We start from the raw sequence: 27,699 nt of genomic DNA, 5'->3' as shown, positions 1-27,699 counted from the left end.
AGCTATAGGGGGCGATAGGGGGCTACGGGGGGGCTATAGGAGGCTACATGGTCTATAGGGTCTATCGGAGATCTATAGGTTCTATGAGCTATACAGATGCACAGGTCTGTCTATGGGGCAATGGCATTGGGCCTTCCGGGGCGGGGAGACCACTGGGGGCTGAGCTCAGCCAATGAGATGCCGGGAGAGACGTGACCAGCCAATGGGATTCCGCGGGGCGCTGCCATCAGCCAATGGCATTTCACGTAGGGCTCTGTGGGCGGGGCCCTCGGCGCCGTCCCCACGGCAACGACAGGTGCCGCTGGCTGGGCGTGGGCTCAGCGCCAGGCCCCGCCCATTACACCTGCCCATCAGAAGGCCCCGCCCACGAGTGGGAAATGCGGACAATGATTGGACGAGGTATTGGCGGGCCCCGCCCCTGGGGGCGTGGCTTGAAGGATAGCGGAGCGGAGCGGAGGGTGCGGCGGGAGCGGAGCGGAGCGGAGAACGAAGGTACGGGCGGGAGGATGGGGCGCGGGATGCTATTATGGGATGAGCGGTGTGCTATTATGGGATGCGACGGGATTCCGTGGGAAGTGGCGTTTCTGCTCCTGCCGGGCCCCGTTTGTCGCTCCCATATCGCGATAGGCGGGTACTGATCGCGACAGGTGCGCGTATCGCGATGGGGAGGGGCTGTCGCGATATGCCCCGGGGTCACCTCCACGCTCACCCTCTCCCTCGGGTGGCCGCGTCGCGACAGGGCCGAGGGTGGGCGCGGGGTGTCGCGATAGGGCGGGGAACAATGGGGCTTTGTCTGCGGGGCGGTACCGGGAGGGTCGGGGGGAGGGGAGCTGCGGCGGTACCGGAGCGGGGGGGGACCCCCGGGCGTGGCCGCAGCGCCGCCGCCTTTGTCCTCCGCGGGGCCGCGGCACAAAGCGGGGAGGGGGGGGCGGGCGGGGCCGCTTGGGATTTGGGGCCGGGAGGTGCTCGCGATGGGTACCGCTGCGGGGATGCGGGTTGCGGGGTGCGGGTGGGGCGCGGGCGGTGCCGTGGGGTACCGCTGTGGGATTTGGGGCGGCCGTCGGGTGCAGCCGATGGGGAGGTGGGATTCGGGGCCGAGCGGCTTTTGGGGCCGCGCTCCGTGGGTCCCACGCGCGACCCGCCCGCGCCGCCGCCCCCCCGTGGGTCGGATCCCGCCGCCCCCCGTGGGTCGGCCCCATCGCTGCTGCAGGGCGGTGCCTCTCCCCGACGCCCCAAATCCGTCACCGCTGTCTCTTTCATCTCCGGGGTGCGACGCAGCAGCCGCTGCCGCCCGCGGCGTCCCCACGTCCCCATCCGTCTGCCCCACGGCGCGGGGTCTGTCCGTGTGGCTCTGCCCCCGTAGGGCTCTGACTCTTCGTCCCCATTGCGCGGGGTCGGAGCGGAGCGGCTGTGTGGGTAATGGCATTCCCGGTGCTACGAGGCGTGGGTCAGACCCGTGGCCCCACCCCGGGCAGCTGCCCGAGCCGCAGTGCTGGGATGCTCAGCTGCTGTGGGGCTGGGGGCTACGGGGCAGCACGCCGGGCGTCCCCGTGGCAGGAGGCAGAGCCGCCCCATAGGACGTGGGGCTGCGGCTGCGTGCGAGTGGTGCCGGCCCTACGGAGCGCCCCATTGACCCCTGGGGCACCCCACTGCCCCACGCCGTGCCCGCAGCGCCATGCTCGCCAACGCGGCCTCGGTGCGGATCCTGATCAAGGGGGGGAAGGTGGTGAACGACGACTGCTCCATGGAGGCCGACGTCTACATCGAGAACGGCATCATCCAGCAAGTGGGGCGCGAGCTGATGATCCCCGGTGGTGCCAAGGTGATCGACGCCAGCGGCAAGCTGGTCATCCCTGGAGGCATCGACACCAGCACCCACTTCCACCAGACCTTCATGAACGCCACCTGCCTCGATGACTTCTACCACGGCACCAAGGTGGGGCGTGCCGTGGGGCTGAGGGGTGCAGGGGGGGACTGGAAGGGGTGGGTTGGAGCTATTTGGGGTCATTGCCCCATAGAGGTCACTGCTGGATCCAGCACCTGGTTGTGCTGTTGGTCTTGGTCATGCCCTGGCTCCTAGCCATGGGTCCCAGCCATGCCATAGGTTCCAGCCATGCCATGGGTCCCAGCTGTGCCACAGGTTCCAGTCATGCTGTAGGTCCTAATCACGCTGTGTGTCCCAGCCATGCTATGGGTCCTATCTGTGCCATGCCATGGGTCCCAGCCATTCTGTGGGTCCTATTTGTGCCATGCCATGGGTCCCAGCCATGCTATGCATCCCATTTGTGCCTTGCTGTGGGTCCCAGCCATGCCATGGATCCCAGCCATGCCATGGGTCCCAGCCATGCTGTGTGTCCCAGCCTTGCTTTAGATTCCACCCATGCCATAAATCTCAGCAGTGCTGTGGGTCCCACCCCCAGCCCCAGCCCCACTCCTCCCAGCACAGCCCCATCCCCTGCACAGAGCTCCATTGTGTGGGGCAGCGCCGTCTGTCCCTGTCCCCATCCCCGCGGCGCACACACAATGACAGTGGTGACACCCGGCGCGGTGCCACCGCCAAAGCAGCTTTGTGGCTTTATGGCTTAGCACTGCAGGGTGACGCGGGGCCATCGCCCCATCATCTCCCCACCGTGTCTCCGCAGGCGGCGTTGGTGGGGGGCACGACGATGGTGCTGGGCCACGTGCTGCCTGCCAAGGAGCGCTCGCTGGTGGATGCCTTCGAGCGGTGCCGAGCGCTCGCAGACCCCCAGGTGTGCTGCGACTACGCCCTGCACGTGGGTGTCACCTGGTGGGCGCCGCAGGTGGGTGACCCCCCCCGTGGAGTGGGTGGGATCCCTCCTGCTAAGCCCCCTGTGTGCCCGTCTGCGCCCACCCCGTAGTCAGGGGTGCCCCACGGCACCAGTGTGCCACTGTGCCAAGGATGATGTGGGTCCCCATTGTGTCCACCCCACGGAGAGGGGACACCCGGTGGCATAGCAGGAGGCACCTGCACCCTTCCCCATGGGATGTGTTCTGACCCCTCTGCCAGAGCCCCCAGCTATGGGTCCCTGTTGCACCCACCTGATGTGGTGCTCCAGAGCCACTCTGCCCCCATCCCACGGGGTGATGTGTGGGCCCTGCCCCATATGGCACTGCCCACAGCCGCTGTGCCCCCACTGCAGGTGAAGGCGGAGATGGAGACGCTGGTGCGGGAGAAGGGAGTGAACTCCTTCCAGATGTTCCTGGCCTACAAGGAGCTGTACATGCTGCGGGATGGGGAGCTGTACCAGGCTCTGCGTGCCTGCCGGGACATCGGGGCCATCGCCCGTGTGCACGCCGAGAACGGGGACCTGGTGGCTGAGGTGGGCGAGAGGCTGCAAAGATGGGGTGACACGGTGACACGGTGACACCACAACACTGTGTTGTGCCCCACAGGGAGCGAAGGAGGCGCTGGAGCTGGGCATCACCGGGCCTGAGGGCATCGAGATCAGCCGGCCTGAGGAGGTGGGTGCGAGGAGGGGGGGCGGAGGCTGTCCCCACTCCATGCTCTGCCCCCATTGCCCCCCTCGTGGTGCCATACCCTGTTCCCTCTCCCCACAGCTGGAGGCGGAGGCCACGCACCGCGCCATCACCATCGCCAACAGGGTGAGTGCTGCACTCCGTGGGGGCTGCGGGCGGTGCCCCCAACCCGGGGGTCCCCGCGTCCCCGTGTCACCCCATGGGGGCCCTGCCCGCAGACGCACTGCCCCGTCTACCTGGTGAACGTCTCCAGCATGGCGGCGGGGGACGTCATCGCGGCTGCCAAGATGCAGGGTATGCAGGGGGGGCTGCGGGGGCGTGCACAGGGACACGGGCACCTGTGTGGCCCACGTCCCCATCCCCACACCGTGCCCCTCCTGCAGGGAAGGCGGTGTACGCGGAGACGACGACGGCGCACGCCACGCTGACGGGGTTGCACTACTACCACCAGGACTGGTTCCACGCCGCCGCCTACGTCACCGTGCCCCCGCTGCGCCTCGACACCAACACCTCCGCTCACCTCCTCAGCCTGCTCGCTAGGTAACCCCACCCGGGCACCTCGAGGCGCCCCAGCCCCATTCCCAGACCCTGGGTGACCTGCTGCCCAAACACCCTGTTCCATGGTTGTCCCACTGCTGAGCAGCCCAGTGAATGGGCACCTCAATCCCCGAGTGCTCCACTCCCCAAACGTCCCACGGCATGAGTGCCCAGCTTCCCAAGCACCCAATTCCCCAAGCACCCTGCTGTGTGAGTGTCCCACTCCCCAAGGACCCCACTGCATGGGTGCCCACCTCCCCAAGCACCCTGCTCCATGAGCACCCCACTGAGTCCCATTCCCTGTGTACTTCGGTGCATGAGTGTCCCAATCAACAAGCACCCCACTCCCTCACCACCCCATAGCACAGCTGTCCAGCTCTCCAGGCACCCCACTCCATGGCTCCTGAGCACCTCACTGCATGGAAACCCCACTCCCTGAGCACCTCAGTGCATGGATATCCCAGTCCACAAGAACCCAAGTCTCCAAGAACCCCACTGCAATCCACAAGCATCCAACTCCCCAAACACCCTGCTGTATGAGTGTCCCACTCCTCAAGGACCCCATTGCATGGGTGCCCAGCTCCCCAAGCACCCTGCTCCATGGATCTTAAGCACCCCCCTGCATGGAAACTCCACTCCCCAAGCATCTCAATGCATGGATGTCCCAATTGACAAAAACCCCACTCCCCCACCACCCCGTTGCACAGGTGCCCAGCTCCCCAAGCACCATCTTCCCCGAGAACCCCACTCCATGAGGATCCCCCTCCCCAAGAACTCCATTGAATGAGTGTACCACTCCCAAGAACCCCTCCTGCATGGGTGCCCAGCTCCCCAAGCACCCTACTCTACGGGTCCAGAGCACCCCACTATACAGAAGCCCCACTCCCTGAGCACCTCAGTGTGTGGGTGTCCCAGTCCACAAGCACCCCATTGCACGGATGCCCTACTTCCTGAACACCTCACTCCCCAAGCACCCTGCTCCCCAGGCATCCCATTACAAGGGTGCCCAGCTCCCCAAGCACCCTGCTCCACAGATCCTGAGCACTCTACTGCATGGAAGCCCCACTCCCCGAGCATCTCAGTGTGTGGGTGTCCCAGTCAATGAGCACCCCACTCCCCAAGCACCCTATTGAACAGATAGCCCACTATCTGAGCACCCCACTCTCCAAGCACCCTGCTCCCCAAACACCCCACTCCATGAGCATCCCCCTCCCTAAGAACTTCACTGCATGGATGTCCCCCTCCCCAAGAATCCCACTGCAAGGCAGCCCAGCTCGCCAGACACCCCACTCCATGGCTCCTGAGCACCCCACTGCATGGAAGCCCCAATCCCTGAGCACCTCAATGTGTGAGTATCCCAATCCATGAGCACCTCACTCTCCAAGCACCCTGCTCCCCAAGAACCCCATTGCACGGGTGCCCAGCTCTCCAAGCACCCTGCTCCATGGTTCCTGAGGACTCTACTGCATGGAACCCCCACTCCCTGAGCACCTCAATGCATGGATGTCTCCCTCTCTGAGCACACAGCCCCCTCTGCACCGCTCCTGAGCACCCCATTGCACGGAACCCTTCTCCCCATGCCCCCCACCAGTGACGACCCCCAGCCCCTCCATCCTCATTCCCCGCAGTGACACCCTGAACGTGGTGGCCTCGGACCACCGCCCGTTCAGCGCCAAGCAGAAGGCGATGGGCCGCGAGGACTTCACCAAGATCCCGCACGGCGTCAGCGGGGTGCAGGACCGCATGAACATCATCTGGGAGCGCGGCGTGGTGCGTGCGGGGGCTGCGGCCCTACGGGTGGCACACGGCCCCATCCCTCTGGGGAGGCACGTCCTCACCCCGCTGCCACCCCGCAGGTGGGAGGCAAAATGGATGAGAACCGCTTCGTGGCCGTCACCAGCTCCAACGCGGCCAAGCTGCACAACCTGTACCCCCGCAAGGGCCGCATCGTGCCCGGCGCCGACGCCGACGTGGTGGTGTGGGACCCCGAGGCCACCAGGTCGGTGTGCGGCGCGGCGGCGGCGGGGATGGCACCACTGGGCACCGCTCAGCACCCCGCTTCTCGCCCGCCAGGACCATCTCGGCCAGCACCCAAGTGCAGGGAGGGGATATCAACCTGTATGAGAACATGCGGTGCCACGGCGTGCCGCTGGTCACCATCAGCCGCGGGCGCGTGGTCTACGAGAACGGAGTCTTCATGTGTGCCGAGGGCACCGGGCGCTTCTGCCCGCTGCGCTCCTTCCCCGACTGCGTCTACAAGAAGCTGGTGCAGCGCGAGAAGGTGCGGGGCTCGGGGACATGCAGGCAGCAGTGGAACTGTGCTGTTGCGCCATGGTCTGGATGGCACAGATCCATCCCCATCCCCACCTCCATCCCCATCCCCATCCCATCTCCATCCCCATCCCCATCCCCATCCTCATCTCCATCCCCATCCTCATCTCCATCCCCATCCCCATCCCCATCTCCATCCCCATCCCCATCCCCATCCCATCTCCATCCCCATCCCCACCTCCATCCCCATCCCCATCCCCATCTCCATCTCCATCTCCATCCCCATCCCCATCCCCATCTCCATCTCCATCTCCATCTCCATCCCCATCCCCATCCCCATCCGCACTCATCTCCCCAATGTGTCCCCACACCATGGCACCAGGACAATTGCTGGGGGTGCGGGTGGTGTTGCTCTGGGGGATGGCGTTGCAGGAGGGCACGGGGCAGAAGCAGCAGGGCCATCCACCTCCCCCTCATAAACCACAGACCACCCCCCCCATCTCCATCCCACACACCAAGGGGCACCCCATGCCCACCCCATGGCTGCAGGGAGACCCTACAACCCCATGCCCACCCCTCATCCCCACACCTACCCCCCAGCCCTACGCCCACCCGTAACCCCACACCCACCCCATAGGCCCCCCAGATGGGCTCAGCTCACAGCTCCCCCCGCTCTGTGCTTCTCCCCCCTCTCCCTCCCCATCTCCCGCCAGAGCTTAAAGCCGAGGGCCGTGGACCGCAGCCCGTACCTGGGGGACGTGGCAGCAGTGGTCCACGCAGGGAAAAAAGACACGGGGACACCCCTGGCTGATACGCCCACCCGGCCTGCCACGCGCCACGGGGGCATGAGGGACCTGCACGAGTCCAGCTTCAGCCTGTCCGGTAAGAGGGGCCCGGCACCCCCAGGGCACCCCGGTGTAACCCAGGGACAACCTGGGCTTCCCAATGCCTCCCCAGCCACACCACGTCGCCACCAACCTGGAGCATCCCAGTACAGCCCTGAGCATCCCAGTGCATCCTGAGCGTCCCAGTGCTCCCCAGCCGTCCCAATGTACCCCCCATACACTCCCTATATCCCCCCCTCCCCCTTCCCTCTATGCAACACCCAAGGCTCCTGGGCCGGGCAGGGGCTGACCCCACCCTCATCCCATCCCATTCCCATCCCACGCTCCCATGGTGTTGGAATGGGTGGGAGTGGTTCTGGGGGGGGGGGGGGGCTGCGCTACGGGTCCCGTCCACCCAACGACGTGTCCGTCTGTCCCCCGCAGGTTCGCAGATCGATGATCACGTCCCCAAGCGCGCCTCGGCCCGGATCCTCGCCCCCCCCGGAGGGCGATCGAGCGGCATTTGGTAACGCCGAGGGGCTGCCCCCCAAGTGAGGATGCAGGCAGCCCTCCGGCGGGGCCCCCCCGAACCCCGCGCCCCCGGCTCAGCCGAGACGTGGCCCCTCCCGAGGGGTGCCCCGGTGGATGGGGGGGGCCCTTGGAGCTGTGCTGTAGGGCCGTGGGTCTGAGCCCCAGCGATGGGGCCGGGGCTGGGGGGGAGGGAGGGGAGGGAGGGGGCAGAAGGAAGCCCCCCCCACCTCACCCCACCCCCCCCCCCCCCCGTCTCTTTTCTGTTTGCACGTCGGGTTTGGATCAGTGAGCATTTTTTTGCCTCCTTTGTGCATCGCGTGGAAATGCCCCCAATAATGGTTCGTGTCGATAGCGGGAGGGGACACACCGCAGGGACCCCCCCCCAACACCCCCACCCACCGCCCCCCCAACCGCCCCCCCCCAACACACACACACCATGGTGCTATGGGGCCGCCCCTGCCCCCGTCCCCCCCCGGGGTAGTGTGAGATGTGAAATGTGGCTTCGTGCACTTTGTCCCCTTAGATGTCCCCGTAGGCGAGGGGGGGGCCGCTCCCGTCGCGCATTAAAACTGTTCTCACCGCAGCGCTGTCTGATGGGAGGGGGGACGGAGGGGCGGCACCAACACAGCACTGCAATGGCACCGTCAGCATGGGGGGGCGGGGGGCACGGGGACACAAATGGGGACATGGCATGGGGATACAGGGATGTGGGAACACGGGGACACAGGGCATGAGGACATGGAGATGGGGACATGGGAGCGTGGGGACATGGGGACACAAATGGGGACATGGCATGGCGATACAGGGATGTGGGGACATGGGGACACAGGGCATGAGGACATGGAGATGGGGACATGGGAGCGTGGGGACATGGGGACACAAATGGGGACATGGCATGACGATACAGGGATGTGGGGACGTGGGGATAAGGGGGCAAAAATAAAAAAAGGGGGCACATGGGAGTGTGGGGACATGGAAACACAAATGGGGATATGGCATGGGGATACAGGGACATGGGGACATGGGGACACAGGGCATGAGGACATGGAGATGGGGACATGGGAGTATGGGGACATGGGGACACAAATGGGGACGTGGCATGGGGACTCAGAAATGAGGACATGGGGACACAGGGACATGGGAACATGGAGATGGGGATGTGGGAGTGTGAGGACATGGGGACACAGGTGGGGATAAGGGGACACAAATGGGGACATGGCATGGGAACACAGAGAGGTGGGGACATGGGGACTCAGAAATTAGGACATGGGAACATGGGAATGTGGGGACGTGGGGATACAAATGGGGACATGGCATGGAAACAGAGAGGTGGGGACATGGGGACTCAGAAATTGGACATGGGGACACAGGCAGGTGGGGATAAGGGGACACAAATGAAGGTATGGAGACATGGGGACATGGGAGTGTGAGGACATGGTGACACAAATGGGGACGTGGCACAGAGATACAGGGATGTGGGGACGTGGGGATAAGGGGGCAAAAATAAGGACATAGGGACACAGATGGGGACATGGGTATGTGAGGAAATGGGGACACAAATGGGAACATGGCATGAGGACGCAGGGGATATGGGGACTCAGAAATGAGGACATGGGGACATGGACATGGGGAGACAGGAGTGTCGGGACATGGGGACACATATGGGGACATGGCATGGGAACACAGAGAGGTTGGGACATGGGGACTCAGAAATCGGACATGGGGACACAGGCAGGTGGGGATAAGGGGACACAAATGGGGACATGGCATGGGAACACAGAGAGGTGGGGACATGGGGACTCAGAAATTAGGACATGGGAACATGGGAATGTGGGGACATGGGGATACAAATGGGGACCCATGGCATGGAAACAGAGAGGTTGGGACATGGGGACTCAGAAATCGGACATGGGGACACAGGCAGGTGGGGATAAGGGGACACAAATGAAGACATGGGAACAGAGGTGTTGCCTATCGTAGGCGTGGCGACCTGGTTCGGGAACGGCACGGCGACCAATCCCAGGTCGCTCGGTCCATCGGCTCGCGGACACCAATGTGGTGGACGGCAAATGGCGTTTATTGGCAGGAGAAACAGCCTTATATAACCTGGGCACTGAACGCTATTGGCTATCGGGAGGGGGACCCTGTCTTCCCGTACAACGCGATATCTTCCGGGCGCCAGACCCTCACTACAACATATCCCCCCTCCCTATGCACAATTAAATTAGGTAAAATATAACAATATATAACAATCTTCAATAGAAAACTCAAATAGAACAATCTTCAATAGAAAACTCGAATAGAAAACATAAGGTGCTCTGAACAAGAACATTCTTATAACAGTTGTTGGTGCTCTACCAACATGATGTTAATCGGAAGAAAAAAGCGGATGGGCTGTGGCCTCAGGTGCACTCCCCATGGATGCGCCAGGTAAGCTGGATGTCCTCGAAGAGCCTCACCAGGTAGGCCTCGCTCGCCTACAGCTGGGCTCTGGAAGCGCAGGTCGGTCTTGAAGTCCTGCGTGATCTCGCACACCAGGCGCTGGAAGGGCAGCTTGCAGATCAGCAGCTCCGTGGACTTCTGGTAGCGGCGGATCTTGTGCAGCACCACTGTGCCGGGCTGGTCACGCCGCCTGTGGCCAGCACGCTCTTGTGGGCCACCTTGGTGGCAACCGGGCCTTTCACTTCCGCAGGCAGGGTCGAGGAGTCGACTGCTGCCTGGAGGCAATTTACAAATTGTGTAAAGCTCTCGCTTCCATTTTGTCTTATGGTGGACCATGGCAATGGCTTAACAATAACTTTAGAGGCTGTGCAAATAGCATCCCTGGCTGCACAAGTAATTGTCATAACTTCATGGGCCTGGAGGCCCAGGGCCTGTGCTTGGGGGGTAATCATTGTTGGGTCTGTACCCATCAGCCGCTGCAGGCTGGAACCATGTAGCGGGTGATCCGCCCCAGTTACTTGAGCTAGTTGTCTTGCACAGTTATCTTCCCATTCTTGTTTAAAAACAATCATCCCTGCTCCGTCAAAAATTAGTCTACAGGTTTGTTTTATGTCAAATGGGAGCATATTGTCTCCCCCAAAAACACCATCTATAAGGGTGGAGACCATAGCTGAGTTAAGCCCTTTATCTGCAATTGCCTTAACAATTGCTTGTATATCCCTAGGGTTTATCGGCGAGTGGACCCTCTGTCCCCCATCCATCACCCGGACTGGGAACGCTAGTGTGGCCGATGGGGCCCAGTCAGCACATGCAATCTTTATTTTTCTCCAGTCTGTAAGAGGGATTTCTCCCCCTCGCGGTTTCTCTTTAATTTGGATGGGAATATTTGGGCTCTTAACTCTGTTCGTATTCGTTCCCTCCTCCTCCGAGTTTAAGTCAATTGCGAACCACTCGTCGCAGCTAGTGTCTGACCCGGAGTCAGAGCCCGACTGAGCGGCCACTTCCGGTTTCCCGTACCTTTTTGTTAGGCTCCGGCCCCGCCCGCCTCCCTTGCGGGCAGGCCGTTCCCTCCCTCTTGGTTCGTCCCGCCCTCTGCCCAGCGGGATGTTCGCCCCACAGCGGCTTTTCTTCGGACGGCCGCTCTGATTGGCTTTCCACCCTTCACTCACGCTCCCCTCACCTTCCCGGTCGCTCCCACCGCCTTTATCTAACACCTCCTCGACGTTCCCGCCAAGGGCGCCTTCCCCCCGCCCTCCCTCTCCTGGCTCGGCGCCATCTTGGGGCGCATAGGGGGGCGGTCGAGCCCAAATTTCCTCGGGCTCCGATTTCTCCGCGGCAGCCCTGGCCTCCTCGATTAACCCACCCCAGAAGGATTTAGCACGTTTCTGTCCCTCCGTGGGCGGGTCGGGGTTCGATTGAGAGGACACGTCATCGTCAGAAGGGTGCAAACTCCGCGTGGCCGCCCCGACTCCCAGTCCCGGGGCGGCCGACAAACGGCTCTCTGCCGCCCTCCAGCTCTCCCGCTCTCGCATGGCCCTGCGCAGGGCCCGCGCGACTCTCCCCCACGACTCTAGGCTTCTCCCACAGCCCGAGGACATCGTCTCCTCAGTTAACGCTTTAGTGCATTTATCCCACACTTCGGGGTGGAGAATATCCACCGGCTGGTCAATGACCCCAATTCGCAAAAGCCTCGCAATAGCGAGAGTAAAATCTTTGGGCTTACAATCGATGCCCCACTGCTTATCTAACTGCGATACGACCTTCACAAGGACTTCCATCCTCCTTGTTGGTCCGGGAGCGTCCTCCCCGCCGGGCTGGTCCTGCCGCTCCGGCCGCCGTTCACCCGTCCAGGCGAATCCCGGGTTTCGGCACCACTTGTTGCCTATCGTAGGCGTGGCGACCTGGTTCGGGAACGGCACGGCGACCAATCCCAGGTCGCTCGGTCCATCGGCTCGCGGACACCAATGTGGTGGACGGCAAATGGCGTTTATTGGCAGGAGAAACAGCCTTATATAACCTGGGCACTGAACGCTATTGGCTATCGGGAGGGGGACCCTGTCTTCCCGTACAACGCGATATCTTCCGGGCGCCAGACCCTCACTACAACAAGAGGGACATGAGGACATGGAGATGGAGACATGGGAGTGTGGGGACATGGCATGGGGACACAGGCAGGTGGGAACATGGGGACTCAGAAATGAGGACATGGGGATACAGGGAGGTGGGGCCACAGGGAGGTGGGGATATGGGGACTTAGAAATAAGGACATGGGGACATGGAGATGGAGGCACAGGGATGTGGAGACACAGGCAAAAGGATGTGGGGATGTAGGGACACAGAGCTGGGGGACATGGGGACACAAATGGGAACGTGACGTGGGGACAATGGAGACAGAGGGATGAGGACATGGGGAGGTGGGGACACAGGGAGGTGGGGACATGGGGTCATAGAAATGGGGACATAGGGACATGGGGACATGGAGATGGGGACATGGGACTCGTGAAAAGTCATGGCTGTTGGGTGAGGTCCCGGATGACTGGAGGAAGGGTCACATCACTCCCAGAAAGGGAGCAAGGAGGACCCGGGGAACTACAGGCCGGTGAGTCTCACCTCTGTGCCTGGGAAGATGATGGAACAGATCATCCTGGATGACATGCTTGATCACATGAGGAAAGGGCATGTGATCCGTGACAGCCAGCACGGCTTCACCAGAGGAAGGTCATGCTTGACCAATCTGGTGGCCTTTTATGATGGAGTGACGGCATCGGTGGACAAGGGAAAGGCGACCGATGTCATTTACCTGGACTTGAGCAAGGCCTTTGAGGTGGTCCCCCACCACATCCTTATCTCCAAACTGGAGGGATGTGGATTTGATGGTGGACCACTCGATGGATAAGAAACTGGTTGAAAGGGCACAGACAGAGGGTGGCCATCAATGGCTCCATGTCCAGGTGGAGGCCGGTAACGAGCGGCGTCCCCCAGGGGTCTGTCTTGGGACCGGTGCTCTTTAACACCTTTATCAATGACATTGATGACGGAATCGAGTGCACCCTCAGCAAGTTTGCTGACGACACCAAGCTGAGTGGTGTGGTTGACACGGTTGAAGGACGGGATGCCATTCAGAGGGACCTCGAGAGGCTAGAAAGGTGGGCCCGGGTGAACCTGATGAGGTTCAACATGACAAAATGCAAGGTTTTGCACTTTGACCTTAATGAGTGATGGAGACCTCAATGGGTGATGATTTCTCAGTGGGTGATAGAGTCCTACTGGGTCCCCTAGTAGGGGACCTCAGTGGCTAATGGGGTCCCAGTGGGTGGTAGAAACCTCAGTGGGTTAGAAAGGTGGGCCCAAGTGAACCTGATGAGGTTCAACACGGCAAAGTGCAGAGTTTTGCACTTGGGCCGGAGGAATGCCAGGCATCCCTACAGACTGGAAGGAGCCGTCCTTGAGAGCAGCCCTGTGGAGAAGGACCTGGGGGTCTTGATGGATGAAAAACTTAACATGAGCCAGCAGTGTGCCCTTGCGGCTCGGAAGGCAAATGGGATCCTGGGCTCCATCAAAAGAGGGGTGGCCAGCAGGGACAGGGAGGTGATTGTTCCCCTCTACTCTGCTCTTGTGGGGCCCCATCTGGAGTACTGCGTCCAGGTCTGGAGCCCCCGGTACAAGAAAGACGGGGAGCTGTTGGAGAGGGTCCAGAGGAGAGCCACAAAGATGATCAGGGGACTGGAGCACCTCCCCTATGAGGACAGGCTGAGGGAGCTGGGCTTGTTCAGCTTGGAGAAAAGAAGGCTGCGGGGTGACCTCATTGCAGCCTTTCAGTACCTAAAGGGAGCCTACAAACAGGAGGGGAATCAACTCTTTGAAAGGGTAGATAATGGCAGGACAAGGGGAAATGGTTTTAAATTAAAGGAGGGGAGATTTAGGTTGGATGTCAGGGGAAGTTCTTTCCAGAGAGAGTGGTGAGGTGCTGGAACAGCTGCCCAGAGAGGCTGTGGATGCCCCGTCCATCCCTGGAGGTGTTCAAGGCCAGGTTGGATGGGGCCCTGGGCAGCCTGGGCTGGTATTGAATGTGGAGGTTGGTGGCCTTGTGTGTGGCAGGGAGGTTGGAGCTTCATGATCCTTGAGGTCCCTTCCAACCCTGGCCGTTCTGTGATTCTGTGATTCTGTGAGATGGGGACATGGGAGCGTGGGGACGCAGGGGTGTGGGGACACAGAGACACGAGGACATGCGGATGTAGGGACGCAAAGCAGGGGGGACACAGGGACATGGGGGACAGTGGAGTCACAGGGCTGAGGACATGGGGATGTGGCGACACGGGGAGGCGGGGACATGGGGATATGGGAGTGCGGAGACAGGGACGTGGGGACACGAAGATACGGGGATATGGGGACGTGGGGACAAAGCGAAACGGGGACATGAAGACGGGGACGCGGCCTTGTGGGGACGCACACATGTGGGACCCCCCATAAGAACATGGGGACACGAGGGCACGGAGAGACGGGGATACAGGAACACGGGGGGGCGGGGAGCCGGGCGGCGAGGACCTGGCGCCGAGGGCACGGGGGACGAGGGGAGGCAAAGGGGGACCCACAGCGCCCCCCGGCGGACCTCCAGACGCTCCCACAGTCCTCCACCACCGCCGGCCGCCAGGGGGCGCCGTGCCGGAAGCGGCGACGGGGATCGGGGGGCGGCCCCTCCGCCCGTTGCCGTGACGACGCGGGGCGCGGTCAGCGCGGTTCCACCCCGCAGCGGGGAAGCGGCGGCGGCGCATGCGCAGTGCCCGCCCGGTGCCGGCCCGGACCCCAGAGCGCTGCGGGCGGCGGAGAGCGGCGGGGGCGGCCCGAGCGGTGAGCGGGGAGCGGTGGGAGGGGGGCAGCGCGGCGGGGAGACGGCGCGGCGACGGGGAGCGAGGGGGGGGGTCGGCGCTGCTCTGTGACCGGGAGGGGACGGGGGGTCCGAACGGCCCTGCGGGATGGAGCGGCCCTGCGGGGGGGGGGGGCGGCCGTTGTGGGGCTGCGGGGCGGCGGCGTTGGGGCTCGGGCACGGCGGCGGCACGGGGCTGGCAGAGCGCTGGCACGGCGCGTCCCGCATCCCTGCCGTCCCGCATCCCTGCCGTCCCGCATCCATCCCACGCCCTCCCTGCGTCCGTCCCGCACCCGCCCCGCACCCCCGCACCCCGCTCCCGTCCCGCCGCTTCTCCCCGACGCGTTGTTTTTTGGTGTTTTTTTTTTTTTGCGCTGTGCCACAATTGAAATGCAGAGGTAAGCTGCTCCCGGCCTGCCCGCCCCGTGGCGCGGCTGCGCTGCCGCAGGGCCGCGGGGATGGGGGGGGAGCGGAGCCGCGGAACGGGACGTGGGCTGCGCTCCGCTCCGGGGTCCCCGGTTCTGAGATCCTTCTGCTCCTGGGGTGCCCCCCCACCTCCCCCCCCCGCGTTCCTGCGGTCCCCGATCCTGGGCTCTTCCACCTTCTGGGCTGTCGCTGAGCAAAGGATCCGACCTGCTGGGATCCTGAGGTGTCGGCTGTCCTCCCCCTTTGCCAGCTCCTGAGGTCCCTGATTCTGGGGACTCTGATCCCGAAGTCTCTCTGCTCCTGGGATCTTTGCTTCTGGGATCGCTCCAGTCCTGGAAGGTTCCCTCCCGACGGTGGGGTTCTCCTGACTCCTGGGTTTCCCTCTGTTTCTGGAGTCCCCCCCGGCTCCTGGAGTCCCTGCTGTCGGGGTATCCCCCAGCTCCTGGGGTAACCCTAACTCCTGGAGTCTCTGCTGCTGCGGTCCCCCTGATGGTGGGATCCCTCCTCCTGGGGTCCTCTGTCCTCCAATCCCGAGGACCTCCCAATCCCGGGAGTCCCCCTTGCTCTTGGGGTCTCTCCTCCCAGGATCCCCACTCCTCCCCCAGCCTCAGGGTTCCCCCTTTCCCCCCATTTTGGCGTGGGCTCAGCACCGTACCGCCAGCCTCCAAATCCCGGTGCCCGGAGGATGCCGGTTGTTGACAGATACCGCGGCACAGCGGCGGTTCCCACCCCGGGCTGGCACGCGTGGCACCACGTCTGGCACGGGGTTGACCTGGATTCGCCGCCGCGGTTGCGAACGAAAGTCCTTGTCTCACTACAGCGAGAAGGAGACGCCGAGCTCCCCCCCCCCCCCCCCCGATGCTGTTTGAGCCCCGCGCCGGGCATGGCGGGGCCGCGGTGCCCACAGGGCTGTCCCCATCTCGCACCGTGTGCCAGCGGCACGGCGGCACCGCAGTGCGTGGCTCAGCGCCGCGCATGACTCAGCTCCGCTCCCCCCGCTCCAACAGCTCCGGGCCGGGGGGACCCAGAGGGTTGGCTGCACCCCGGGTGATGGGGAGGAGACGGCTCTGCTCCCCCCCGCTCCCCCCCTCCCCACCACCACCACCCTCCTCTCCAGAGCGTGGCTCGCAGCTGGCTCCTAAGCCGTGATCTCTGATATGCGCCGCAGAGTGAAAGCGGATTAATGCCTATGGATGGGGGCTTGCGGGCTGCGGGGGGGGGAGAAGGGGAAGGGACCCCCGCGACACCCCCAGTGCAGTAGGGTTGCTTCCCAATGCCTTTGGCCACAGCCGGTGGGATGATGGCTGTGTGCCCAATCCCCAGCATGGGCTGTGGGGTGAGAGTGCAGCACCGATGCCATTCCCCCTCCCCAAGTGCTTTGCCCTGGGGCTGGGGGCTGCGCCCTGCCCCACATCCCCTCGCCATCTGGGCACGGGATCTCTTGGCAGATGTTGCCCCTGTAAGCCCTGCTCCAGTGTACCCCGGGCAGATTAGGATGCAATCGAGGGCTGGGCCGGGCCGGGGGGGCTGTAAGCTGCTTATTGGGTTGGCGGCACACCCACAGCCCCCCAGCACCATGTCTGTGTTGGGGCATCGTGATGGTGCCTGGCTGCATAATGCATCTTCTGCCCTACAGCTGTGCCCCATGGGTGGGACATCCCAATGGGGAGGGTGGCATCCTGCTTCCCCTCCCCCACAGCCGTGCCCCCAGAGAGGGATCCCAGTGGCACTGGGCTGCATCCTGCCCCACAACCATGGCCTCCAGAGGGGAGGGTCTCAATGGCACTGGGCTGCATCCTGCTGCACAGCTGTGCCCCCAGAAGACAGAGATCCCAATGGCACCAGCTCAGTACTCAGCAGGGAGGGTAACATCCTGCCCCAGAGAGAGAGGGATCTCCACGGGAATGACCGCATCCCGCCCCACAGTTGTGCCCCACAAAAGGGGGTTCCTGATGGGAAAGTCTGCTTCCTGCCCCACAGCCGTGCCCTACAGAAGGCTGAGGGGATCCCACATGACACCCCATCTCTCTGCAGCTGGGGCATGGCCGTCAATGTGTACTCCACCTCGGTGACCAGCGAGAACCTGAGCCGCCATGACATGCTGGCCTGGGTCAACGACTCCCTGCAGCTCAACTACACCAAGATCGAACAGCTCTGCTCAGGTGAGGATGTGCCACCACCCCGTGGTGTCCCCCTGGAGGTGTCACAGCCACCTGACACGTTTCTATCCTGCCCCCCCCCCCCCCCAGGGGCTGCCTACTGCCAGTTCATGGACATGCTGTTCCCCGGCTGCGTGCACCTGCGGAAGGTGAAGTTCCAGGCCAAGCTGGAGCACGAGTACATCCACAACTTCAAGGTGTTGCAGGCCGCCTTCAAGAAGATGGGAGTGGATAAGGTAGGTCCTGGGGTGGGGTGGGGGGCACACTGGGGGTTCCTGGGTGGGGAGGGCGGCCCCCAGCCCGTATGTCCCCACAGATCATCGCAGTGGAGAGGCTGGTGAAGGGAAAGTTCCAGGACAACTTTGAGTTCATCCAATGGTTCAAGAAGTTCTTCGATGCCAACTACGACGGGAAGGAATACAACCCGCTGCTGGCACGGCAGGGCCAGGATGCGGCGCCCGCCCCTAACCCAGGTGATCACAGCTTCAACAAACCCAAGAAACTCATTGGCACTGCAGGTAATGCCCTGGACCCCCGCCTCCTGCGCCCCACATCGCTCTCACTGCGCTCAGTGTGCACCCCCAGTGTGCCCCCACCCTGCCCTGCCTGCGCTCTGCTGCCTGCAGCCATCGGGGACAGGCAGGGGACACCGCGATGGCACGGGGACGGTGCCACAACCCAGGGCTGTGCTGTAACCCAGGGGCGGTGCCACAACATAGGGACAGTGCCACGACCCGGGAACGGTGCCTTGACCCGTGGATGAGTGCCTGCCGGCTGCCTGCATGGCAAAGCCCCCCCTCGGTCACAAGCACCACCTGCATAGGGGCTGCGAGGGGCGCGGGGAGGGCTCTGCCTGGGGAAACTGAGGCACGGGGGCGGCTCAGCCCCTCAGCCTGCTGTCACCGGGTGGGGGTTGCCCGGTATTAACGCTGCTCTCCGGCCCCCCCAAGTCCCACAGAGGACCTCCCCCACGGGCCCTAAGAACACGCAGCACCCGGCACGCCTGGGCAACGTCCCCACTGGCATCCTGCGGAAAAACTCACCTGCCACCCGCAACGGGGGCCCCGAGGCTGACGCACAGATCTTGGAGCTCAACCAGCAGGTACACTGGGGGCACGGGGAGCACGGAACGAGGGGAACCCCTCCAGTGCTAACGTCCCCATCCGCCTGCAGCTGATGGACCTGAAGCTGACGGTGGACGGCTTGGAGAAGGAGCGGGATTTCTACTTCAGCAAACTGCGGGACATCGAACTCATCTGCCAGGAGCACGAGAACGAGAACAGCCCCATCATCAGCGGCATCGTCAGCGTGCTCTACGCCACCGAGGTGCGTGCCCTGCACCGCAGCCCCGGGGCCGGGCTCTCCATTCATTGAGTCCCGGTGCTGACGGTGCCGTGTCCCCACGCAGGAGGGCTTCGCCCCGCCGGAGGACGACGAGCTGGAGGAGCAGCAAACGGAGGAGCAGGACGAGTACTGACCCGCCGCGCCCCACCCCACGTCCGACCCCTCCATAGACATTGAGGCCCGAGTCCCCGCACCCCACCGCCATCGCAGCTCCGTGGGACAGCGCCGATGTCCACAATAAACCAAACACCACACAGCGGAGCGGGGCCGTGCGTCTGCCGGGGGGGACGCGCCCCAGCCCCCACCCTCGCCCCTTTCACCCCATATTTATTTCAGTTCCTCCCCGCCCCCACTGTGCCATGGCTTTGGGACGGGGTGGGGGGCAGCCCCGGTGCCTCCACCCTGAGCCGGGGGGTCCGCGCGGGGCCCGCAGCCCTGAAAGAAGAAGGAGGAGGAGGAGGAGGAGAAGGAGGAAGAGGAAGGCCCGGCCCGGTGGGGGCAGCGCGGGTCCGGGCGCAGGGGGGGTGGGGGGGGTACCGAGAACGGCCCGGCCCGGCCTTCCCCCTCGCTGCATCGCTTTCAGCGCCGTCACCGCGGTTGCACAGCGCGCATCTGTGTTCGGTTTTATTTAAAATAAACTTCGCGTGGTACAACGCTCCGCGCCCGCGTATCGCTACGGGGCCGCGCCGCGCCGCCAGCGTCCCGCAGCACCGCCTACTGCGGGAGACGGGGCGGAAGTGGGGCAGGGCGGAAGTAGCCGAAGCGGAAGTGGGGCGGGGCTATGCAGAGTGGAGACGGTGCGCGGAAAATGGCCGTTGGCGGGTGGGGATATGCAAATCAGTCCGCGCGAAGCATGCCGGGACGACATTATGCCAGAAACGGAACGCGCCGGCAGCCTCGTGGAAGTTGTGTGGGACGCGGCGCGGGGCGAGGAGAGGGGCGCGGAGTCGGGCGGGACGCGGGGAGGGAAGAGGGGTTGGGAACGGCGGTCGCCGTGCGGTGCGGGCCGATGGCGCGGCGTGGGGAGCGGGGCGGGAGGGGAGGGAAGCATACTTACCTGGCAGGGGAGACACCATGATCAGGCAGGTGGTTTTCCCAGGGCGAGGCTCATCCCCTGCACTCCGGGTGTGCTGACCCCTGCGATTTCCCCAAATGCGGGAAACTCGACTGCATAATTTGTGGTAGTGGGGGACTGCGTTCGCGCTCTCCCCTGGCTTCGCGGTTCCAACGACAGAACGCGGCTGTTCCCCGGCGCTCGTCGCTGCTCGCTCTCCTCCTTTTCTTTCTCCCCCGCCGCTCTCCGTGCCGCGGTGCCGCGGAGCGGCGCAGCGCGAGCAGCGCCCGGCACTGCCGCCAGAAACGCGGGCTTCATCCATCGCCGAAGCGGAACGCCGCAGACGAGCGGCTTTACGCTCCGATCCCAGCTGTTCCCGTCTCTCCCGTTGCCCCGGCTGGAGGCCGCTGAGACGATCGGGCTGGAGAAAAGCCCGTTGGTTTCTATCGGCGCGAGTTCAACCTGTTGTGCTCTCATCCGCCCGTCGCTTAACAAACCAGTTTCGCCGTGGCTTTTTCTCCGCATTTCTACTGGGTCTCGGGACGGCGCGCGGTTCACAGCACGCGGTGGGAGCGTTGGGCTGCAGCTCCGCGCCGCGAGGCGCTTCGGGCCCCGGCGGCGCTGGGAACCGTCCTGAGCGCAGAGCGGGGCTGTGGGGGCGGGGCGGGCAGCAGAAGCGGGCGGAGCTATGCAAATACCGCCGTGCGCGGGGCGTGTCGGGAGCCCGGCGCGCCAGCCGCCGACAGCGGCAACTGCAGGCGCGGACCTGCGTTGAGAACATCAACAACAACCGGCATCTGTCGTTGGAACCGCAAAGCCAGGGGAGAGCGCGAACGCAGTCCCCCACTACCACAAATTATGCAGTCGAGTTTCCCGCATTTGGGGAAATCGCAGGGGTCAGCACACCCGGAGTGCAGGGGATGAGCCTCGCCCTGGGAAAACCACCTGCCTGATCATGGTGTCTCCCCTGCCAGGTAAGTATGCTTTGCTGCCCTCCCGCCCCGCTCCCCACGCCCCGCCCCCGGCCCGCACCGCACGGCGACCGCCGTTCCCAACCCCTCTTCTTCCCCGCGTCCCGCCCGACTCCGCGCCCCTCTTCTCGCCCCGCGCCGCGTCCCACGCAACTTCCACGGGGCTGCAGGCGCGTTCCGTTTCTGGCATAATGTGGTCCCGGCTTGCCGTGCGCGGAGCGATCTGCATACCGATCTGCATATTGATCTGCACGGCCCCGCCCCCTCCCGCAGCAGCCCCGCTCTGAACAGCGCCTCAGCTCGCGCTGTTTTGCCGCCGTAGCGCACTTAGCATTGAAGCCTCTTCAGCAAAGCAAAACCTCCGGGTCGTTGTCATTGGTGACTCCCTGCTGCAGGGAGCAGGAGGGGAGGTGTAGGTTAGATCTTAGGAGGAAGTTTTTCGGCCAGAGGGTGGTGAGGCACTGGAACAGGTTGCCCAAGGAGGTTGTGGATGCCCCATCCCTGCAGGCATTCAAGGCCAGGCTGGATGTGGCTCTGGGCAGCCTGGTCTGCTGGTTGGTGACCTGCACTTAGCAGGGGGTTGGAACCAGATGGTCACTGTGGTCCTTTTCAACCCGGGCCATTCTATGATTTCAGGAAATAAACAGTAATAGGTTCTCCCACCAGCAGAAGTGGTCTTACAATGGGAGTCGAGAAGGTTCATTGATAGAGCTTTAAACTAGGCACAAAGGGGGTGTAACTGGGGTCACTAAAACGGAGCCTGTATGTAAAGTCCCAGTGCTTGTAGCAGAGGGATGTGCTAGTAAGATCCCACAGTCTGGTGTCTTGGTGGAGGAGGAGGACATCTCACCCTTTTGTAGGAAGAACACGAGGGTTGGTGTGAGGTTGGTGGCTACGGAAACACCTGAGTATGGCCACGAGGGCATTAGGACTACTGCCACTCCAAAGGAGGCCCAGCTCAGGTGCTTTTACAGCAATGCACACAGCATGGTAATAAACAGGAGGAGCTGGAGGCCGTCGTGTGGTCAGAAAGCTATGATATAATCGCCATCACAGAAACATGGTGGAATGACTCGCACAGCTGGAGTGCTGTGATGGATGGCTACTGACTTTTCAAAAGAGATGGGCAAGGCAGGAAAGGTGGTGGTGTAGCCCACCATGTTAAGAAAGAACGTGATTGTATGGAAATGTATGATGGTGATGATTGGGTTGAGAGCTTATGGGTCAGAATAAAAGCGAAGGCCAGTAAGGCTGATATTATCATGGGAGTCTGCTACAGGCCACCCAACCCGGATGAAAAGGTGGACAAGACACTTCATAGACAGTTGGGTGAGGTCTCAAGGTCACTACCCCTTGTTCTCGTGGGGGACTTCAACTTCCCATCTGCTGGATTTATAATCCAGCAGATAGGGAACAGTTCCAGAGGTTCCTAGAGTGTGTGGGAGATAACTTCCTGACACAGCTGGTGAAGGAACTGGGAGAACAAGAAGGAACAAGGGGAAGCAAAATCCTGGGCCTGCTGTTTGTTGACAGAGAATGTCTTGTGGGGGATGTAAAGATTGGAGGCCATCTGGGGCAAAGTGATCATGAGATGCTAGATTGCTCGATCCTTGCTGAAGCACGGAGGTGAGTCAGCAGAACTGCCACCTTGGACTTTTGGAGGACAGACTTTAACCTCTTTAGGACCATGGGTGAGAGTGTCTCTTGGGAGGTAGTTTTGGAGAGTGTGGGAGCCCAGGAAGGCTGGGAATACTTTAAGGAAGTAATTTTAAGCCGGCCATCCCCAAGTCATGGAAGATGAGCCGATGGGCAAGGAGGCTGGACTGGCTGAACAGAGACCTTTGGCTGAAACTCAAGAACAAAAGGAAAGTTTATGGTCTCTAGAAGAGTGGGCAAGCTTCTAATGACGATTGCAGCTACGTAGTGAGGCTGTGCAGGGAGAAAATTAGAAAAGTCAAAGCCCGGCTAGAACTGAACTTGGCCACTAAGATAAAGGACAACAATAAATATTTCTATAAATACATCAACGGCAAGAGGAGGGATAGGGAGAATCTCCATCCTTTGTTGGACATCGAGGGCAACTTGGTGACCAAGGATCAGGATAAGGCTGAGGTACTTAATGCCTTCTTTGCCTCAGTCTTTAATAGTAAGACTTGTTACTCCCTGGGCACACAGCCCCCTGTGCTGGTAGATAGGGATGGGGAACAGAATAGGCCCTGCGTAACCCATGATGAGATGTTTTGGGACCTGCTCTGAAAGCTGGGTGCTCACAAGTCCGTGGGGCCGGATGGATTGCACCCCAGGGTGCTGAGGGAGTTGGAGGATGTGGTTGCCGAGCCACTCTCCATCATCCTTCAGCAGTCCTGGCTAACTGGGGATGTCCTGGCAGACTGGAGACTGGCAAATGTGATGCCCATCTTCAAAAAGGGCCGGAAAGATGATCCTGGTAGCTACAGACCTATCAGTCTCACCTCGGTGCTGGGGAAGGTTATGGAACGGATAATCTCGGGAGCCATCGTGGACCAGTTAAAGGTCAACCAGGGGATCAGGCCCAGTCAGCATGGGTTTACGAATGGTAGATCCTGTCTGACAAACCTGATTTCATTCTATGACAAGGTGACCCAATTAGTGAATGAAGGTAAGGCTGTCGGTGTGGTCTACCTGAACTTCTTTATTAACGATCTTGATGAGGGGATTGAGTGCACCCTCAGTAAATCTGCAAAGGACACCAAGTTGGGAGGGAATGCTGATCTGCCTGAGGGGAAAAAGGCACTACAGAGGGACCTGGATAGGCAGGATCGATGGGCCAAGGTTAACTGTGTGAGTTTCAGGAGGGCCAAGTGTCAGGTCCTGCATTTTGGTAACAGCAACCCCAGGCAACCCTACAGACTTGGGGAGGAGTGGCTGGAAAGCTGCCCGATGGAAAGGGACCTTGGTGTGCTGATGGGCAGTCGGCTGAATATGAGCCAGCAGTGTGCCCAGGTGGCCAAGAACCTGTGGTATCCTGGCTTGTATCAGGAATGCTGTGGTGAGCAGGACTACGGAAGTCATCCTGCCCCTGTACTCGGCATTGGTGAGACCTCACCTCGAGTGCTGTGTTCAGTTTGGGCACTTCAGTACAGAAAGGACATGGAGGTGCTGGAGCAGGTCCAAAGAAGGGCAGCAAGGCTTGTGAAGGGCTTGGAGAAGATGGCCTACGAGGAGAGACTGAAGGGACTGGGGCTGTTCAGTCTGGGGAAAAGGAGGCTGAGGGGAGACCTTACTGCCCTCTTCCAATATCTGAAAGGTACTTACACAGGGCTGGTCTCTTCTCACTGGTGACAGGTGACAGGACGAGGGGAAACGGCCTCAAGTTGCACCAGGGTAAGTTTAGGTTGGATATCAGGAAACACTTCTTTACAGAAGGGTTGTTAAGCACTGCAGTGGGCTGCCCAGGGAGGTGGTTGAGTCATATGCCTGGATGTGTTTAAAATCAGTTTCGATGTGGTGCTCAGGGACATGATTTAGCAGAGGGCTGTTAGAGTCAGGGTAGGATGGTTGGATTGTGGTTGGACTGGATGATCTTTAAGGTCTTTTCCAACCTGAGCAATTCCATGATTCTATAATTCTATGGCCCCGCCCCCGCCGCCGGCAGCCAATCGCACCGCAGCGTCTTCACGCCGCGGCTGATCCCCACTTCCGGTTCCGCCGTCCTGAATGCCGCGAGACCGGCTGCGGGAGGGGGCCATACAGATCGGTATGCAGATCGGTATGCAGATCGCTCCGCGCACGGCAAGCCGGGACCACATTATGCCAGAAACGGAACGCGCCTGCAGCCTCGTGGAAGTTGCGTGGGACGCGGCGCGGGGCGAGGAGAGGGGCGCGGAGTCGGGCGGGACGCGGGGAGGGAAGAGGGGTTGGGAACGGCGGTCGCCGTGCGGTGCGGGCCGGGGGCGGGGCGTGGGGAGCGGGGCGGGAGGGGAGGAAAGCATACTTACCTGGCAGGGGAGACACCATGATCAGGCAGGTGGTTTTCCCAGGGCGAGGCTCATCCCCTGCACTCCGGGTGTGCTGACCCCTGCGATTTCCCCAAATGCGGGAAACTCGACTGCATAATTTGTGGTAGTGGGGGACTGCGTTCGCGCTCTCCCCTGGCTTCGCGGTTCCAACGACAGAACGCGGCTGTTCCCCGGCGCTCGTCGCTGCTCGCTCTCCTCCTTTTCTTTCTCCCCCGCCGCTCTCCGTGCCGCGGTGCCGCGGAGCGGCGCAGCGCGAGCAGCGCCCGGCACTGCCGCCAGAAACGCGGGCTTCATCCATCGCCGAAGCGGAACGCCGCAGACGAGCGGCTTTACGCTCCGATCCCAGCTGTTCCCGTCTCTCCCGTTGCCCCGGCTGGAGGCTGATGAGACGATCGGGCTGGAGAAAAGCCCGTTGGTTTCTATCGGCGCGAGTTCAACCTGTTGTGCTCTCATCCGCCCGTCGCTTAACGAACCAGTTTCGCCGTGGCTTTTTCTCCGCATTTCTACTGGGTCTCGGGACGGCGCGCGGTTCACAGCACGCGGTGGGAGCGTTGGGCTGCAGCTCCGCGCCGCGAGGCGCTTCGGGCCCCGGCGGCGCTGGGAACCGTCCTGAGCGCAGAGCGGGGCTGTGGGGGCGGGGCGGGCAGCAGAAGCGGGCGGAGCTATGCAAATACCGCCGTGCGCGGGGCGTGTCGGGAGCCCGGCGCGCCAGCCGCCGACAGCGGCAACTGCAGGCGCGGACCTGCGTTGAGAACATCAACAACAACCAGCATCTGTCGTTGGAACCGCGAAGCCAGGGGAGAGCGCGAACGCAGTCCCCCACTACCACAAATTATGCAGTCGAGTTTCCCGCATTTGGGGAAATCGCAGGGGTCAGCACACCCGGAGTGCAGGGGATGAGCCTCGCCCTGGGAAAACCACCTGCCTGATCATGGTGTCTCCCCTGCCAGGTAAGTATGCTTTGCTGCCCTCCCGCCCCGCTCCCCACGCTCCGCCACCGGCCCGCACCGCACGGCGACCCGCGCCCCAAACTACAGAGCTGCTCCGTCCCACTCCGACCCTCCAGTGTCCCAAACTGCAGCCCACGCGATAGCCACGAGTGTATACTCGTGTTTCGTTTCTGGTGCAGCACGATCCCGGCATGCCGCGCGCTCCGTTTCATTTCCATAGCTCCGCCCCCTTTCCACTCGACCCCGTCTCCGCTCACACGGCGTTACTATCCGCGCGCCCCTCTGGGCGGAGCACGATTTGCATAGCCCCGCCCCCGCCTCACCTCCGACCGCGGGCTTTCCTTTCGGTCCCCTCCGCTCCCGCACAGCCCGGGCGAGCCGAGGCGGGAGGACCGGGCTCTATGCAGCGAACCCACCATCCCCGCACCCACGCAGCCCAGCAGCAGAGCAGACACACAGCTTCACAACCGCACACTTTATTCATCCCGTTCCCCGCGGTCTGTTCTCATCCCACACCTCCTCTCCCGGTCGCGGTCACGGCCCCGCAGCGTGCCGGCGCTGGGTGCCCCATAGTGCGAGGCTGAGCGCTGCCGTCACCGTGCCCAGCACGCTGCAGAACAGCGGCACGGGGAAGGCGCCCTGTAAGGTGAGCGCGGTGAGGTCACTGCCCATTCTGAGCCATCCCCTGCACTCCCGGCCCCACGCACCCACCTGCCGCAGACACTTGTAGCCGTGGAAGGGACTGGCACAGAGGCACTGCGAGAGGCCGGGGCCGTCTGGGGCACAGGCGGCGTTCTCAGGGCACAGCGGGGCTGATGGGCAGCACGGGGGTCACGGGCTGTCCTGTCCGTGCCACGCCGTGCCCCCGTGCAGGGCCGCGGCTGGGGCAGAGAGAGCCCACCAACCTACCGAGCTCCTCAGAGCCGTTGCAGGGGTTCCTCTGGCCCCGGCACAGGCGGCTGCTGCCATACGTCGTCACGTCCTCCCACGCACCGCTGCCACCCGGGCACGGCACTGCCGGCGGCACCGCGCTGCAAACCAGAGCTCAGCACCTGGCACGGCCCCGGGGCTCCCCCAGCCAACCCCAATACTCACAGTTGCTGCAGCTGCGTGAAGCCCAAGAAGGAGCCAGCAGGGAGCGCCGGCAGCGGGTTCTCCGTCAGGTCCCTACCAACGCATCACACCGACTGCACCCCGGGGCCAGGAGTGACACCTCGGGGTGGGACGGGCAGCCGTGCCCCACCCGCACACCTCCCCCTTCCCTCAGCACTCACAGCACGACGGCAGCCGCAGCCTCGCTGAAGGCACTGGGGAGGGTCCGCAGGGAACAGTTGCTGAGGTCCAACCTGGGGGGCAGCACCGGGAGCCCCGTTTTCCCCTGTTCCGCTCCCGTACCCCGTCTCGTGACCCAGACCACACCACGCCCATCCCTGTGCCGTACCCAATCCCCACAGCGCGCCCACCCCACCCGTTACCCCACCTCCCCCTGTCCCTACACCCGTACCCCAGCAGCTGCTGCCGCCCGGATCCCCGCCCCACGCAGCAGCGGCCCCACAGCTCCGTGTCGGCCCTGGAGGCGCAGTACTGCGCCACGACGGAGCCGTTGCTCGGCGGCCCCGGACAGCTCCCGCACAGCGGCGTTGGGATTCCCCCGGCCGCGGGCGACGGCGGCAGCAGCAGCAGCAGCAGCAGCAGGATGGAGGCCACGGCCCCGCTTCCGGCAGCCCCGCCCCGCCCCGAGGCCGCCCCCGGATGGGCTCCTCCTGGCAGCGGGGCGGGGCGCGGCGGGGCGGAACGACCGCGCGGTGCGGCCAATGGCTCAGCCATTAA

The 27,699-nt window shown here is 62.9% G+C and overlaps 4 protein-coding genes, 1 long non-coding RNA gene and 4 other non-coding genes across 11 annotated transcripts; 4 read left to right on the top strand and 5 right to left on the bottom strand.

The window, feature by feature from the left end:
* The first annotated feature begins 388 nt into the window (after window positions 1-388).
* On the top strand, window positions 389-7,848 carry DPYSL5 (dihydropyrimidinase like 5). Of its 2 annotated transcripts, XM_031595997.2 has the most exons (13): window positions 389-492; window positions 1,672-1,936; window positions 2,643-2,801; window positions 3,162-3,341; window positions 3,415-3,483; window positions 3,580-3,624; window positions 3,717-3,792; window positions 3,882-4,038; window positions 5,664-5,805; window positions 5,892-6,034; window positions 6,109-6,316; window positions 7,020-7,188; window positions 7,575-7,848. In XM_031595997.2, exons 2-13 carry the CDS (start codon window positions 1,676-1,678, stop codon window positions 7,658-7,660), a joined length of 1,695 nt encoding a protein of 564 aa, XP_031451857.1. In that variant the 5' UTR covers window positions 389-492; window positions 1,672-1,675; the 3' UTR covers window positions 7,661-7,848. The 2 variants fall into 2 exon arrangements, with proteins under 2 accessions (XP_031451857.1, XP_089992610.1); XM_090136484.1 differs by lacking the exon at window positions 7,020-7,188.
* A 1,783-nt stretch (window positions 7,849-9,631) lies between these two features.
* LOC149919244 (uncharacterized) lies at window positions 9,632-12,628 on the bottom strand. Its single transcript, XM_090136482.1, has one exon. It carries the CDS (start codon window positions 12,509-12,511, stop codon window positions 10,223-10,225), a length of 2,289 nt encoding a protein of 762 aa, XP_089992608.1. The 5' UTR covers window positions 12,512-12,628; the 3' UTR covers window positions 9,632-10,222.
* Window positions 12,629-14,798: 2,170 nt separating this feature from the next.
* MAPRE3 (microtubule associated protein RP/EB family member 3) lies at window positions 14,799-19,551 on the top strand. 2 transcript variants are annotated; one of them, XM_031595996.2, is made up of 7 exons: window positions 14,799-14,951; window positions 17,428-17,555; window positions 17,643-17,788; window positions 17,869-18,025; window positions 18,503-18,654; window positions 18,726-18,878; window positions 18,961-19,551. In XM_031595996.2, exons 2-7 carry the CDS (start codon window positions 17,435-17,437, stop codon window positions 19,027-19,029), a joined length of 798 nt encoding a protein of 265 aa, XP_031451856.1. In that variant the 5' UTR covers window positions 14,799-14,951; window positions 17,428-17,434; the 3' UTR covers window positions 19,030-19,551. The 2 variants fall into 2 exon arrangements, with proteins under 2 accessions (XP_031451856.1, XP_031451855.1); XM_031595995.2 differs by having other exon boundaries at window positions 17,869-18,070.
* A 394-nt stretch (window positions 19,552-19,945) lies between these two features.
* LOC149919243 (U1 spliceosomal RNA) lies at window positions 19,946-20,109 on the top strand. Its single transcript, XR_016464866.1, has one exon. It is a non-coding gene; the product is annotated as a U1 spliceosomal RNA (small nuclear RNA).
* On the bottom strand, window positions 20,020-20,940 carry LOC149919241 (uncharacterized). Its single transcript, XR_016464557.1, has 2 exons — window positions 20,448-20,940; window positions 20,020-20,371 (listed from the first exon to the last, which is right to left on the bottom strand). It is a non-coding gene; the product is annotated as an uncharacterized LOC149919241 (long non-coding RNA).
* LOC149919242 (U1 spliceosomal RNA) lies at window positions 20,769-20,932 on the bottom strand. Its single transcript, XR_016464865.1, has one exon. It is a non-coding gene; the product is annotated as a U1 spliceosomal RNA (small nuclear RNA).
* Window positions 20,941-24,890: 3,950 nt separating the features above from the next.
* Window positions 24,891-25,054, top strand: LOC149919240 (U1 spliceosomal RNA). Its single transcript, XR_016464864.1, has one exon. It is a non-coding gene; the product is annotated as a U1 spliceosomal RNA (small nuclear RNA).
* A 659-nt stretch (window positions 25,055-25,713) lies between these two features.
* On the bottom strand, window positions 25,714-25,877 carry LOC116230694 (U1 spliceosomal RNA). The gene has a single exon (XR_004167294.1). It is a non-coding gene; the product is annotated as a U1 spliceosomal RNA (small nuclear RNA).
* Window positions 25,878-26,329: 452 nt separating this feature from the next.
* ATRAID (all-trans retinoic acid induced differentiation factor) lies at window positions 26,330-27,696 on the bottom strand. The gene is made up of 6 exons (XM_031595994.2): window positions 27,374-27,696; window positions 27,144-27,215; window positions 26,965-27,036; window positions 26,779-26,900; window positions 26,581-26,681; window positions 26,330-26,508 (listed from the first exon to the last, which is right to left on the bottom strand). The coding sequence occupies exons 1-6, from the start codon at window positions 27,694-27,696 to the stop codon at window positions 26,404-26,406; spliced, it is 795 nt and encodes a 264-aa protein (XP_031451854.1). The 3' UTR covers window positions 26,330-26,403.
* Between the last annotated feature and the right edge of the window lie 3 nt (window positions 27,697-27,699).

The sequence above is a fragment of the Phasianus colchicus genome, chromosome 2 (genome assembly GCF_987193195.1).
Source record: "Phasianus colchicus chromosome 2, bPhaCol1.hap1.1, whole genome shotgun sequence".
In the NCBI taxonomy this organism is placed as follows: Eukaryota; Metazoa; Chordata; class Aves; order Galliformes; family Phasianidae; genus Phasianus; species Phasianus colchicus.
This window is presented reverse-complemented; position numbering and strand designations above follow the sequence as displayed.